The sequence below is a fragment of the Periplaneta americana genome, chromosome 6, assembly GCF_040183065.1.
Source record: "Periplaneta americana isolate PAMFEO1 chromosome 6, P.americana_PAMFEO1_priV1, whole genome shotgun sequence".
NCBI lineage: Eukaryota > Metazoa > Arthropoda > Insecta > Blattodea > Blattidae > Periplaneta > Periplaneta americana.
In genome coordinates this window covers 9,235,904-9,252,154 of record NC_091122.1, presented here as the reverse complement: position 1 = coordinate 9,252,154, position 16,251 = coordinate 9,235,904, and the positions used below count along the sequence as shown (strand labels likewise).

Here is a 16,251-nt window from a genome sequence, read left to right as displayed (position 1 = left end):
GTTCGAATCCCTGTGATTGTGAAGTCATATTTGTGAAAAAAAATTCGAGATCCTCCTAACTAAGATCATCATCATCATCATCATCATACTTGCATGTATTGGGCCTAGTGGCCCATTACGGTCTCTTGCCAACGCTTGAACTTTCTGCCCAAGAATCTCTTGCCCACAGGATGGTCATTTAAAATTTGTCGTGGAATTCTAGAACGAGGCATTCTAATGAAATGTGATCTCCAGTTTTGTCTGTATTTCTGTAGGTATTCCATAATCGGTTCAATCTGTAGTTCTTTCATAATGTCAAAATTATCCATTCTCGTGTATTTCGCTGTACGACGCATAAATCTCATTTCTGTCGCCGTTAATCTTTGTGAATCAATATTACGAATCGTCCAAGCTTCACTACCAAAACAGAGTATAGGTCTGGCCAATGTTTTATAAATTCTGGTGCGCGTGTGTTTTTGTACAAAGTTTGGTTTGAATATCTGATTAATTATCCCCATTGCTCTGTTGAATTTAATAATTTTCTCATTCAAATCCTTTTCTTCTTCATATGAAATTTGGTAACCGAGATAACTAAAATTTTTGACTTGTTCGATGATCTTATTATTGATGCAAATTTTGCTACGGACTGGTTCCTTTCCTAAAAAGCCATCACTTTAGAGTTGTCAGTTGAAATTTCCATATTGAAACTTTCTGCCATTTGATTAAAGCTGTAAAGCAAACGTTGTAAATTATCCTAACTAAGATAATTATAGTTAATACTGTGTTTGTAAGTAGATACACTTTTCCATTAATCTTTTGGCCGAAATAAGAGAGTTGCAGATTGTTGAACTCCTCTGCTACCAGTGGCGGCTCCTGCATATTTCTTAAGAGGAGGAAAGAAGTTAACAGCACGAAATGACACTTTCTTGAATGAAACATGCTACAAATTAGCCTACATGCATACATGTAAGACCAGGTAGTGTTGGGGTTGGCCTTCCCTTCTGTATAGCAATAATCTGTTCTTGTAAACTGAGTTTCATGAATTGTCCAAAATATATTATGTTTTCACTTGCGCAAATTAACAATTACAAGGAAATTCACAACCTCGTACCATTTTTCGAGCACACTACAGCATCACACGTGTTGGAAGACTAGCTACTAACTCGTAACCAGAACCGTTTTACGGAAATGGGAATGGAATATAATCTGAGGAAAGCGAGAACACTGCACCCATCCACGTGGTCTGTGTTGCCACATGTACATTTTACAAGTTCAGTGTCACATGCTTTTGAAGAATGTCAGTTCTTGTAAAGTCATACTATCATTATTGTTCAAAGCTGCCGGTGGCCGATTAATTTTTTACGTTAAAAATAATGTAGTTTGGGGTACCTACTTTCAATTTCAAATATATTTGTACAAAACTGACAACTTGGCTGTTGCCCTGTCTAGTAAACAATGAATAGAAGTGAATTTCAGGGGACAACTACGTAGAACTACTTCCTCTTTGTTTTACATTAACCCGACTTTAACTTTCAAATATCCACGAAAGTTTCAAACCATGAATAGTAGGCTATATAAAGTGCAATGAATAATATTTTTGATTTATAATTAAAAAGAAGTTTGCATGGTGTCTTTCATAGCGTTGGGTTAAAACTGTTTTTTATTGTACCTCCTCCTAGATGTGTTATAGTCCGGTTGAATGCAGCACCGTTAGATGGCAGCGGTACGAGCTTGATGCACGACCAGTCGGTTTCTATTTCCCGCCCATGACCGATTCAGAGGAGGATCTCCTCCCTCTCCGTTCATTTACTTGCTTTAAAACTCTGCTTCTTTCTCTGGCCGCTAGTGCACTGTTGTCTGTATGTGTTAACTGCAGTAGAGGAGGAATGGATTGGCTTTCCTCCACACAGACAATCTCGCATGTTTCTCACAGTTTTCTACAGAACATGAGTGCGCGTCGTTTAAAACTCGATCAACCGAGTTTTTCTTATAGCTGTGAACTTAAAAATTATCGAATCTTCCTCGAATTTCAAGGCACATATTATATTTGGTATTTAATTTTAAAAGCAGAAAATGTGAGGAGGACGTTCCTCCCTTCCTTCCCCCGAGGAACCGCCACTGTCTGCTACCATTTGGACAATTGACAGCTTCATGGAGTGACATTAGGAACTAGATGTGTTTAGGGTTACTGGGTGTGTACATTTAATTGTGGTCATGTAATAATATTTGAGTTTCTCTTTTTTTCCTGATAACATGTTGTATCCAGACTAGCTGAACCATGCACCGGCTGTGAGGCGCCATATGGATTCCGAAACCACATGTCTCTCAGTGACAATGTGGGCACATTCTCTGTAAGTTGTGAATTTGCAGGCTCTGGAGCAAATGCAGTTGACTGAAACTTGTTTTCCATTTCAGTATCTTGAGGGTTGCCTAGCAGTATTGTCAGGTCTCTCTGGAATGGTGGGGCAGTGGAATTGATTTCCAGTGCTCCTTTGTTACAAGGCCACAAGTCAGCAGAGGGGTCCTTGTTTTCTGGGAGGGGGAGAACTATGATATGTCTGCTTATGCGAGTGAAGTAGACTGAAAAAAAAAAAGTATTGTGTTTAATAACGATAGTTTTGAAACAATTTAGTGCATATTCCTTAAAAAAATTAAATCCATCGTGCAATGGCCCGTGAAGGGCCAAGACCAACCAGCCAGCTGTTGGTATCACGTCACATGCCTCAGCAGAGGTGAACGATTATCCAACCAGAGTGAGGTATTTTGTGGTTAGCGTGATGATCCCTCCAGCTATTTCTGTAATCACATTTTGATACCTATCATAACTCACCAAATTCATTACGATGCTGGGTTGGCATTAGTCCCATACACTGGCCGAAGTTTCATGAAAAAATACCTTCCTCATGAGGATTCAAACCAGCATGCATTCTGTAACGCAAATCCAGGCATGATGCCTGAAATCACATTGCTGTGGTCTGGGATTTGAAATTCCTTACTACAGTTTTTTCTCATTTCATTGAAAATAGTGGTTATATTTTTGTGCCAGCAGATTTATACTCGTCAAAATTCTCGTTTTTCCAATGTGCAAACCCACATTGTTAAGAAAATCAATTTAAATTTAATGTAATTATTTAGGCCTAAAAGAAAATAGTTACTAAATAAGGTAAAATTATTCAAGTGATATTAATTTTTTAAAGAAGGGACTTTTTGTGTCCCGCCTCGAATTGACTCAGGGGGGACTTTTATATGAAAATCGGGACCTCTGGCAATCCTGTGTCTGCAGGATTATTTCACTTCCAAACTGTATGTAAATTTATCAGCCACTTCAAAAAATAATTTAAAATTCTCGTTTATTCTTTCAGGGACAATGACTCCCACCTAGCTTTGTCTTAGAACAAGAATTCAACTTTTCACACTAGCTGAGTTCCAGGAAGGTCTTATCTGAAGGCATTGGAAAACATGACGATATTATTATTAAGGGGAGAGGATGATATTTTTTGGTGAAAAAAATACTCTGTGATATGTGTGGAGTGCATAGCATAACATTTTGTGGGTATTTGTCCCCTTATCTGATGTTGAGACGTCATTTTTAAACTTACTGCACTATGGATTTTTAAATCACTCGCCCACTTTTATTGTTGTTTCCAGTAAATTAAATTTTCAAAAAAAAATTTTTTTCTTTAAAATACCCTTTGATATGTGTGGAATGCATTGCATAACATTTTGTGGGTATTTGTGCCCTTATCGGATGTTGAGACGTCATTTTTAAACTTACTGCACTATGGATTTTTAAATCACACGCCCCCTTTTATCGGTTTCCAGTAATTTAATTTTTTTGCTATATTGCCAGACAAAAATGGATATAATTTCTGAACTATTAAAGATACATGCATGAAATTTAGAACACAAATTCTTTAGACTATTAGGAAACATTTCTCTGTAGCAGAATTTTGTTAATTGATTTCATTTTAAAAACACATCCATTTGTTTGCAAGAAAGGAAATCAGAAAATCGTTATTAAATTTTAATTGTTTATTTTACAAAAATAGGGACTAATATCAAAATTCTGTTACAGACAGTTTGTAGAACATGCTTTTGCAAATACATTGCAAAAAAATTGTTTGAATCTATCTTTAAAAACGGTTTAGATATATCGGTTTTAGTACAATCCTGCATTAGGTATATTTTTTTCAAATTTGGGCCCCCAAATAATTTTTTTTTTTTTTTTATTTTTATTTGATTGAGTTGCCACAGGTATGAGCTCTCCACATACAAAACATTAATATTTTACATCAAATAGGAAAAAAGTTAAAAAAAAATACCATCCTCTCCCCTTAAAATCAAATATATCTTAAAGCTATATTCAATAATGCACTAAATAGTCAAACTAGTTGTAGAAGTGAGGGGTCTGTTGCCAGAAACTAGCCGAGCTGACTTGTGCCCCATGTACTTGACTTCCTGTAAGCAGAAGCTTCTTCTGTTCTGCACTAGGGCTTGCTGGTTTTCTGACAGGTTTCAAGATGGCTTCCACCTAACAAGTTCCTTTCATTGCTGTGTTTAGACCATCTGGATTCTCTTTATGCATTCTAGATAAATGTGTTACTTCTTTTCATTACGCATACCTTCCTACAGAATAATGATAAGCAGGTATGTCTTCAGAATGTGACTGTTAGAAATCGAAGTTTGTGTGAATCTTGTCTTGGCAGATTGAGGCTCATTTTATCTGAGTTGTACACTGTTCACAGCCATATTACAACACAGTGTTCAGAAAGTTACCATATGCAATCAGAGGATTCCCACCCCCGCCCCTCTTTTTTTTTTTTTTTTTTTTTTTTTTTTTTTTTTTCCAGCTTTACGCCTTTAGAAATACGCGAGTTTACTGTTCTGTCGTGATGATTAATTACTGGTTTTCAGTTTTAGGATTCTTCATTGGATGATACATTCATATATTCAGTAAAAATGTGATTGAAATAGCAAAGATTTTTTACTAGTGTCTATGCTTTTTGAGTGGAATAGCTTGTCAGATGCAAATTTAGCTTTCAGGTATAACTCCCTATAAAGTTGATTTGAATAATTTCGAGGGAAAAATTGTTCTGGGGCCGGGCATCGAACCCGGGACCTTTGGTTAACGTACCAACGCTCTACCAACTGAGCTACCCGGGAACTCTACCAGACACCGATCCAATTTTTCCCTCTATATCCACAGACATCAAAGTGGGCTGACAACCGTCAAGCAACCAACATTGAGTGCACACTAACTCTGTGTGACTTAAATTGTGGCTTTCTGTTAACGAACAGTGACGTGTATTATGCAAATCAAGCTTTCAGGTATAACTCCCTGTAAAGTTGATTTGAATAATTTTGAGGGAAAAATTGTTCCGGGGCCGGGCATCGAACCCGGGACCCTTGGTTTAACGTACCAACGCTCTACCAACCGAGCTACCCAGGAACTCTACCAGACACCGATCCAATTTTTCCCTCTATATCCACAGACCTCAAAGTGGGCTGACAACCGTCAAGCAACCAACATTGAGTGCACACTAACTCTGTGTGACTTAAATTGTGGCTTTCTGTTAACGAACAGTGACGTGTATTATGCAAATCAAGATTTCAGGTATAACTCCCTGTAAAGTTGATTTGAATAATTTCGAGGGAAAAATTGTTCCGGGGCCGGGCATCGAACCTGGGACCCTTGGTTTAACGTACCAACGCTCTACCAACTGAGCTACCCAGGAACTCTACCAGACACCAATCCAATTTTTCTCTCTACATCCACAGACCTCAAAGTGGGCTGACAATTGTCAAGCAACCAACATTGAGTGCACACTAACTCCGTGTGACTTAAATTGTGGTTTTCTGTTAATGAACAGTGACGTGTATTATGCAAATCAAGCTTTCAGGTATAAATCCCTGTAAAGTTGATTTGAATAATTTCGAGGCAAAAATTGTTCCAGGGCCGGGCATCACGGCCTCCTTGCTACAAAATATACTATGAAAAAATATCTTTATGGTGACAACAGAGCGAATCTACTAGGCTGTGATCGGAAACTGGAACGGTAAAATTAAAACTTTGCCTGTTAACTTTGCCTACTTTCATGTTCCTGTTCCCAGGCTCTGGCAAGTTTCTCGTTAATTGTGGATGTTCACATTTAAATATATATTTACCATTTCTCCATTCTCGTTTCTGTTTCTGGTTTATTGTGGACCAGGCCTAAAAGTCATTGAAATTCTTAATTTAACTTTAAAAATGATTGTGAGATGTCCATTTTAGTGAATTACTGTAACCCGCTATTTTTTCCAAAATTTGTTCCTCAAAATTTTCTTTTTAAACTAATTGGAATTTAGGTGTTGCAGCAATGATATTTCTAAGTAAAAAAATTAAAATTTTGGATCAATTAGGAAGAAAAAATTCAAATTTAACATTCTCCCCCCCTTATAACTCTGATTGAGTGCTGGCTGATATGTACATCTATTATCAGGCAGTACATCTCACTTGAAATGTGTCAGAGGAGGAACAATTGTTTGAATACATCTGAAGTCTGACTAGTGTAATATGTAGCTAACTGGCAGTGTATGCAATGGAGGGGGAAAGGAACTGACCACCCTACTCCATTATCTCCTGGCATAGTTGCCTCATGTGGTGCCATGTCGGTATCACTTGTGAGGATCAGACCTGTCTTTGGACAGTTGACTAAACAATAACTCCCACCTTAATATGAACGAATATCATTGATTTCGAATGCTGAATTCATCCCAAAAATGGTTCCACATTCAAAGTTACACACTATATGGTATATGGGCCTTTCACTTCACTCTTATAATAGTCAACTGTAACGTTGGATCGACTAATACTTACTTATTTACTTACTGGCTTTTAAGGAACCCAAAGGTTCATTGCTGCCCTCACATAAGCCCTCCATTGGTCCCTATCCTGAGCAAGATTAATCTATTCTTTATCATCATATCCCACCTCCCTCAAATCCATTTTAATATTATCTTCCCATCTACGTCTCGGCCTCCCTAAAGGTCTTTTCCCCTCCGATCTCCCAACTAACACTCTATATGCATTTCTGGATTCACCCATACGTGCTACATGCACTGCCCATCTCAAACGTCTGGATATAATGTTCCTAATTATGTCAGGTGAAGAATACAATGCGTGCAGTTCTGCGTTTCTCCATTCTCCTGTAACTTCATCCCTCTTAGCCCCAAATATTTTCCGAAGCACCTTATTCTCAAACACCCTTAACCTATGTTCCTCTCTCAAAGTGACAGTCCAAGTTTCACAACCATAAAGAACAACCGGTAACATAACTGTTTTATAAATTCTAACTTTCAGATTTTTTGCCAGCAGACTGGATGATAAAAGCTTCTCAACCGAATAATTTCAAAATAATATCAAAATTTTTTTTAATATAAGCTTAGACAGGAATATCTTGGTCTTTTAGTCTACCCACATTTCATAGTTTTTCTGAAGTGTACTGTAGTTGTAATATGGTTTTTGATAATGACTGAGTTTAAATTTTAATTTGATGAATGCTTATGTTCCAATATCTCTGAATGCAAAGTGGATGGTCTATAGCCTGTCCGGTCCCCATCCCCTCCACATATATTGTATTCTGAATGCTTGTCAGAACCTTGCTGTGCACTCTGGGTTTGAATTGTACTGTGGGGTCACCTGTATGTGTTGATGTGTGCATCTTTCTGTTACGCAGTCTTATCGAACCGTGCACGGGTTGTGCTGCTCCGTACGGGTTTCGCAATATCATGTCCCTTAGCGACAACACCGATAGATTCTCTGTAAGTCATATTGTGTTTTGGCTATTAACATTGTGGCTTACATCTGTAACATGTTTTGCCAGAAACATCAAAATTAATTGTTTAACGCCATAACAAATTTTTAACATTGCATAATTTTTTAATTACTTAAATAACATCATACTAACTTAGATGTTAGGGAGAATAATGTTTTTGTTTAGAATTTATGTCTGCTTTCAAATTAAATATTACTTTGCGTACTTAAAATGATATTATTTTGAATAATGTACAGTAGTGGCAAAAAAACCTGGACCGACCCTTGTAGCTGATTTCAGAGCCTTGTTCACGCCAGAGCACGATAGACTGGTAACTAAGGGCTGTATTCATAGACATTTTTAGCGCGGGCTTCCAGTGGATGATCAGAGTTTTTTGTATTCATAAACCAGTGTTAGCGATAGGATATGATTTGAATTCTGTACTAGTAACCAGTGGATAGCCGGGGCTAGCTTAGTACGCTCGTAGCGCGTGCTGCGAAATGTCTATGAATAGCACCCTAAGACTTTCGTGGTTCGAATCCTGCCTGGGAAGGAAACTTTTTTTTCTTCCTTATTCAAATTTATTCCCAATATATTTCGATTGCTGGTAAAATTCATGTTCTGGGAATAATAAGTTAATTAAGTATTATTATTATTATTATTATTATTATTATTATTATTATTATTATTATTATTAAATATCCATGGAAAAGAACCCTAATTCACAAAGCGATATGCTAGGGTTTTAGTTTTGTTATACGGTATACTACTTATTTTTACACAGATAATGGTGAAATATATATCGACAATCTTTTAAAGATAAAGTTTAGCAAGTCTATAAATTGTCTGTAGCAACAAGGTTTTTTGATCACTTCACATAGTGGAGTCCTGTATTCGGTGTTGCAGTATTAAAATATCGCTGCAATTGAAAAGTATTGGGAATAAATTTGAATAAGGTACAAAAAGTCCACACCTATGGAGTAACGGTCAGCGCATCTGGCTGCGAAACCAGGTGGCCCGGGTTCGAATCCCGGTCGGGGCAAGTTACCTGGTTGAGGTTTTTTCCGGGGTTTTCCCTCAACCCAATACGAGCAAATGCTGGGTAACTTTCGGTGCTGGACCCCGGACTCATTTCACCGGCATTATCACCTTCATATCATTCAGATGCTAAATAACCTAGATGTTGATACAGCGTCGTAAAATAACCCAATAAAATAAAAAAAAAAGGTACAAAAAAGTTTCCTTCCCAGGCAGGATTCGAACCACGAAAGTCTTAGTTATCAGTCTATCGTGCTCTGGAGTGAACAAGGCTCTGAAATCAGCTACAAGAGTCGGTCCGTTTTTTTTTTTTACCACTACTGTACATATCTATAAAAATCACTTTCCGAAGATATTTGACTTCAGCTCAAATTGAATCACTTGTAAAAATGTAAAATATGTATATGTGTAGAAACACATTAGTGACATGCGATGTTTGATTATGATTGTGTACTTTTGATTGATTAGGTAAAAGTTTTGCACAGTTCCGTTCAGAAGAACTGGCATTGTTTGTTTGCCCACTTGAGTGGAGTTAGGAATTGCAGCATGCACCTATAAACATTACATAACTTGTATAAGCCAGTGGTAAGTTGATTGACAAGAAGTACATCAGTAGTTTCATCTATTATTATAACTCTGAAGAATCTATAGAAAATTTTGATCATCTTTGACTAAAGCACTTTCTTGTAAAAAGTAAGGACAGACTTAATTTTTATCTATAAATGTCATGCAACTGAAAATATACGTACACTGTCACTATCTACCAAAGTTGTTTTATGCTACCATGAATGATAATTGTATACACAGGTGAACCTACACGTGACAGAGTTTATATTCAGCCAATACATAGGCATCTACAGTGTTGTCATCATTGGTCGATTGCCTAGGCACTTGACAGTGAGCTCATTCACCATCTTGCACTTTATTATTTTTGTAAAATGTCGTCATCTTGTAGCAATGCTGTGCATCTTTTGGTATGATCCATGTTCATCTCTTCATTTGCATCACATAATACACAGGCAGATGTATGGGAAATTCCTGTCCTGTGTAGGTGACTTGCCAAACAGTCACGACCTATTATCAACCTGAATATCACAACAACAGATTTACGTGGTCCTTGGGGATTATCTCAAGATTAGTCAATAAAATTTCCCAGGTTTTTTTGTTTTGCTCCATCGGAATTTTGTTGTATTTGGATAGATCTTAATTCACTTTTGATTAGTTGTTTTCAGGATAAAATGGGAGTTTGTTATTAGTTGGTTGTAAAGTTTCATTTCCCTCTTTACTATAATAATAATAATAATAATAATAATAATAATAATAATAATAATAATAATAATAATAATAATAATAATAATAATAGTAATAATAATAGTAATAGTAATAATAATAGTAATAATAATAATAATATTTATTTATTTATTTATTTAGAATATTATTTATTTATTTATTTACTAGCCGTACCCGTGCGCTCCGCTGCACCTGTTAGAAATAAATATAAAGTAATTACATAATTAAAATAGGACGTTTGATCCAGGGAACATTCGTGTTTGTTAGAAGGATAAATCGTTTAATATGTTACTTAATTGAAATTGTATTTAAATAATTAAATTGCGATCATTTTGGTCCGGAGAGCACTCATTTGGTGCAATGACAATTCCTTTAACATGTTTCTTATTTGTTATTACACGCAACTATAGTTTAATGAAGATTGACATATCATTTAGTTTTAATGTGTAAACTTTATATTACTTGCTATATAGTTCCATTGAATTATAGTAATAACTTAATTTAACCCTTGTTTTCTACGTCTTCAGTAAATGGCGCTTGGCCCACTATGGTTCCGAAACCTTCAAATAACTTAAATAGTGATACAGCATAAACAGTGATATGTAATTATATTTCTTTCTTTCGAAAATGTAAGAATTCACGATCTCCTATGTACCATTGCCATGGAATGAATAAATGTGTTTTTTCTTCCTACTCAAAAATTTTATATTTTGCACATGGGAATTACTGCAGGAACAACAACGCTACAATCTGAGGCGGCGGTGAAAATGTATTGTATTGTTATTTTAAAAGTCTATCAGACCTACCAAATTTTGCATAGGATAAAACTTATCGGAAATAATTTTTAAAGAAACTTTTCTTATGTAACATTTTTCACAAAAAAGCAATAGTAAGCGAGATATTTCGATTTAATTCAGGCTCCGTTAAATGAAGTATTTTGAATGCCATATAGCCTAAAATCTAAATTACAACGAACTTAATTTATATTTCAATTTTCATCGAAATCCGTTCAGCCATTATTGCGTGAAAAGGTAACAAACATCCAGACAGACATACAAAGAAACATGTCAAAAAAGCGATTTTCGGTTTCAGGGTGGTTAATTATATATGTTAGGACCAATTATTTTTGGAAAATCGAAAATTACCAGAAAAATTTTGGCTACAGATTTATTGTTAGTATAGATTTAGAATATTAATGTGCAAAACAACAGCACAAAGCCAATTACAGTTTAGTTTAGCACAAGATAATAATAATAATAATAATAATAATAATAATAATAATAATTTATTGCGAGAACAGAGATACATACTGATTTTTTTTATATAAGAACTCTCTAGCGCCTCCAGAAAGAGTACTCGTGCTCAGGGGGCATTTCACATAAGTTATGTAGATTGATCTCTTTGCTATGGCGATCTGCTCACTTAAGTTGGGTCTTGCAACTAGTGCTACATAGACGACTGTGATCACCCAATAGCTAATAGATACTAGGAAATTCTATGTTTCTTGTGGAATTAATGATGTTTTTGTTTAGTCTTTTCCATTTATTTCTAATTATGCTATTTCTTATTCTTTTTCTTCTCCGTTGTTTTCTCTTTTTTTTTTTTCCATAACAACAATTTTTTGGTAAGCTTTGTCTTCTAGGCAGCCTTCACTTGGAGGAAGCTGAATAAAATTTATTCCAAATAATAAGACATTTTATTGAATAACAGAGTAAAAAGTAATAAAAGAAAAGAAGAAAAAAAACACATATCACAATAATTGAACTTTAAATTTTCTCTGTTAACCCTTCTCCGGGCAACCTACTTTTGTAACGTTAATGGGCAAGGAGGGTCCGTCGGACCCACATGCCATTTTAATACATTGACAGAAGAAATCATTTTATTGTACACGATATTAATCTTCTTTAATAATAATATTATTATAGTGACCAAAATATCCATGATAATATACATAAATCGTATAATTGTAATAGGTTTTTCATGCAATAAAAGAAACATGTTTACTGTATGATCTACATTTTTTTTTACTTTCGTCGTAAAACTCACACACATTTACACAAATTTTAGATTTTCTCATTTCTAGCATACCATACAAGCTGCTCCATGGAATGTCATAATTAGTGTAATTTGCTTTGAGGTGTCCTGCAGTTACTAGTAGACCGAAAAATGGCCGCAATTCAGTGTCGTTGCAACACTTCCATGGGTGTGCAACATTTCTTTCTAAACACAGCCGCTCAGCCTCTTGATTATTATCTATTTCACTTATAACTGAATCAGTATAAAGACTGAAGGCATCAATAGATTTCCCAGGCGAAAGAGTGACTTTATTTATTGACCCTTTGATAATATTGTGAGCCCTAGCTCGGCCTGTCGGAAAAGGCTGAGAGTTCCACGGGGTGCCATCTTTACCAAAGAAATTAGCAGTTTGAACGAATGCTTCCTCCCATATCCTAGTTCTAGACGGTCGACACTAACCTCTTGTGGATCACATTGGTGATAACTGCTTTTCTCATTGATAGATAGATCCTCATCATGAGGGGTTTCAGGGTCATATGGTGGCTCTAAATGATGATTACTAACTTCTGATGCTTCACTCTGATGATCAGATTTGCTATTATCGGCATTATCGTTGACCTAATTACAACTCTTCAGTATAACAGCATAACTAAGATGCATTGAAATATACTGTAACATCTAAAGACCGTATCTTTGTTTCTTTGACTTTCTTCTGCTTTTCCATAATAATTACTCCCATATAAAAATAAAGTAAAGGTGAGAGATTGTCACTCTTTCTATTATAAACTACACCGTATTATGGCTAGCATAACTCACACTAACTTATTTATATTTATTATAATGCATAATTGGTCCATTTTTTAAATGTCATTGTTGTTGAACTTCGGAATTAATTTTTCCAACATTCCATTGCCGTCAGATTATCACTGAATGCTTTCAAAGAGTGAAACCTCGTTACGAAGTGAGAAAAACCAATAAAATACACTATGGTCCAGTAGACCCTGCATGCCCGGTTAAGACTTTAAAGAAGTAAAAGTGTTCTAGAACATTTGTGCAAAATACTACAATATTTTCCTTCTCACTAACTATAAAAAACACAGAAATAAACAAAGTCATGAAATTTCAAGTAGGTAGAAATTATAGTTTTAATTTTATTCACAAAAATAGTAGTGCCAGGGCCCGACAGACCCTGGTTGCCAGGAGAAGGGTTAATAGCAATTTTGTAATAGATAAAGTCTACTGTTTCATTTCCCTTTATATCAATGGGAAAGAATGCACTGTAAACTTTTTCCTTCTTTTTAACTTTAGTTTAGTTAGGAAATAGATCATTTTCTTACATCTCCCAATGTTAGACAGGGCTATCATTGCTGTACAAGTTTTATTGTGTCATGTTTAGAAAAATCAAGCTATATGTGAAACCATTTCTGAAAAGCCTCACAGACTTTGGCAGTGAAGAAGATATAACAGTCTTATTCAGCAGTCCAAAAATGTGAAAGATGCAGGGTACAGGTCTGGACTGTATGGTGCATGTGGCAACAACGTCCACCTTAGACACATTGCAGAATGGTTAGGTACAGATTTGTAACAATGGCCAGAAGCAGGAATGCCCTTGAATAGTATCCTATGACTACTTTTTTTTTTTTTTTCGAGGGCTTTACAGCCTAGTAACCTTGGCCTACATCTGAAGTAGTTCTCTAAATCCAATAGTAGAAAAACACACAAACCTGTAACCTTTCTGCAGCGTCAAAGCAGTGTGTCTGAACTGCTCTGAATTACATTATTTGTGTTGTAATGCAGAATTTTTTCAAGACTATTGTAGTATTTTGATCAATCTTGCATTGGCCAACTTCGAGTGGCATTAACTTCAGACCTGAAATGCAGATAGACCAGGCCTTCAAGGTGTCTGCAAAACATTTTCTTTTTAAGTTTCTGTAAGGGAGTTATGATTCGTGAGCAGGCCTATGCAGTTTGTCACTGCCAGCTTGGTTTTATTGACAGCATTGTAACATGTTGGGATGTACACTTGTGTAAATATTGACTGTACCTGTGTATAGGCTGAAAGTTAATTCTGTCATATATGTACTCAACATTGTGGTATAATAAAACAACATGATGGAAGATACTAGTCTGTTTTGTTTGGACAGACAATTTATCAGGAATGCAATGCATATTTTTTTACTAATGATGTGTTCAAAGTGAATGATTTTCTTAAAATACCGTTTAATAGTTATTTATGGTACTTGTGAGGTAAGTGCATCTTTATTGCACGAGTGGAAAGATTTAAGCACGAGGCGTCAGCTGAATGCTTAAATTACACGAGCGCAATAAAGATCACGCTCACGAGTACCATACGTAATTTTATCCATGACCATAACGAAAAGTTATGTTTTATAAAAGAAAATATGTTGAAAATAAGTCTTCATATAATCAGGTATCATGGCAAGGATTTTAGAATCAATATGTGTACTAGGTAGGTCATGATGTAGGAGGCCATGATTAGTGAAGAATGGTATTTAAGGGGTTGGATAAATAACAAATTATAATTAATTATATAATTTTAATATATATTTTTCATTTTAAACGTGTATTTTCATCTTTTTGAAGTTTCAGGGATTATTTAGAAGTGTTCACGGGACTAATGTGATTAAAATAATTTCACATTTTACTTCTGTAAACTTAAGAGGAATATTAAAACGTAATTCATCATCGTGTCTGTTTTTTAGCTCAGTTGGCTAACGCGTGTTGTTTTAAAATTCTATAAACCTAACTTCGCAGGTTCAAGTCTCCTCGCCTCCCAAAAGATAAATTATTACAACGCGTGTTGTTTTAAAATTCTATAAACCTAACTTCGCAGGTTCAAGTCTCCTCGCCTCCCAAAAGATAAATTATTACAAAATAAAAAAAAAAATACATATTATTTATGGATGCAATGCACAAATTACGACGTAGTAGATAGAGAAAAGAGAAGGAGAGTGGAATTATCTTAAGGAACTTCACACTCCTTTTGATTATGTAATGTCTATTCTTATAAATATTATCAAGGATTCTCTTCAAATATTACATCGTCATCTCTATTTCAATTAATCAACTTATATTTGCCTTCAACAATTAACTTTCTTTTTTCTTTAATGTATCACATCACATTATTATACATGTTTATTGTATTCAGGACCCTTGTGGTCACTCAAAATTCTTTGAGCTGATGTCTAGAATTTAGAAATTTATAAGGTAATAAAGAAGTAGAGGCAGTGACATCTAGTAACTAATATATTAACTTCTTGAGTAATAGTTGAATGGAAAAGTATACGTGTGTACCCGGGTACTAGGAAAATACTAATGAACTGTGAGATAAAGTTCAAACTGTGAGGTAAAGTCTTTATCTCACTAGTGGAATAAAGTAATGTTGAATAAAAGCCTACTTTACAAACGCAAAAGTATTTAGTAAAGGCATGCTTTTCGTTGTGGTCATGGATAAAAATTATTAGTGGCTAATCAGAATTACACTACAAAAAAGTTGAGTTTTCTTCCACAAAATTTTCTTTACATTAGTAATACATCCCTCTCTTTGCTTGTCACTTAATGTTTTATTTGAGGTTTGAATGCGTAGGTTTTCGAAGTAATATTTTCTCGCACATTAGATTGATATGAAAGGTTTTGTTACGTAAATAACCTACATATAGTGTGTGTGTAGTGGTAATGTTTCTTTCGATTAGATCCGCCATTTTGTTGAAATTTCACTTAGTAAATAGTGTATTTTGTGCTTAAATAGTAGCAAGCAGTAATAGTGAAATAAGGAAATAGCTCATAGCTGATTGTTGTTAAATTTTTTGCATGAAGCAAGCATGGTGGTGTTTGTTTTTAGTTATGGATGTGCTCGTCTTGTGGTGCCAGTATTGCTTCTGCAGTGTAACTGCGCTTATTTATTGTTACGTTTTGTATATACACTCTCTTTACATGCCTTTTATAGCTTTGATTTCACGCTTTCTCTGCTTAAATCTCTTAAATTACTGACAGTTGCATTAATTTTGTGTGGTAACAATAGATAACTATGTAGAGGTGTATAATTTCATGAGATGCAAGTATTTCTAAGTTTTTGCCGAGATATTAGTCAATAACAATGAACCATTCAGTAAAT

The 16,251-nt window shown here is 35.1% G+C and overlaps 1 protein-coding gene across 4 annotated transcripts in view; it reads left to right on the top strand.

Moving 5' to 3' along the window:
* mys (position-specific antigen beta subunit myospheroid) overlaps positions 1-16,251 on the top strand; it is a 137,035-nt gene that overhangs the window by 97,341 nt on the left and 23,443 nt on the right. For 3 of the 4 annotated variants that reach the window (XM_069827428.1, XM_069827430.1, XM_069827431.1), the window contains exon 5: positions 7,695-7,779. In XM_069827428.1, the coding sequence (XP_069683529.1) occupies positions 7,695-7,779 (85 nt within the window). Of the gene's footprint in view, positions 1-2,245; positions 2,331-7,694; positions 7,780-16,251 lie in introns of all 4 variants that reach the window. The other variant, XM_069827429.1, reaches the window with a different exon arrangement.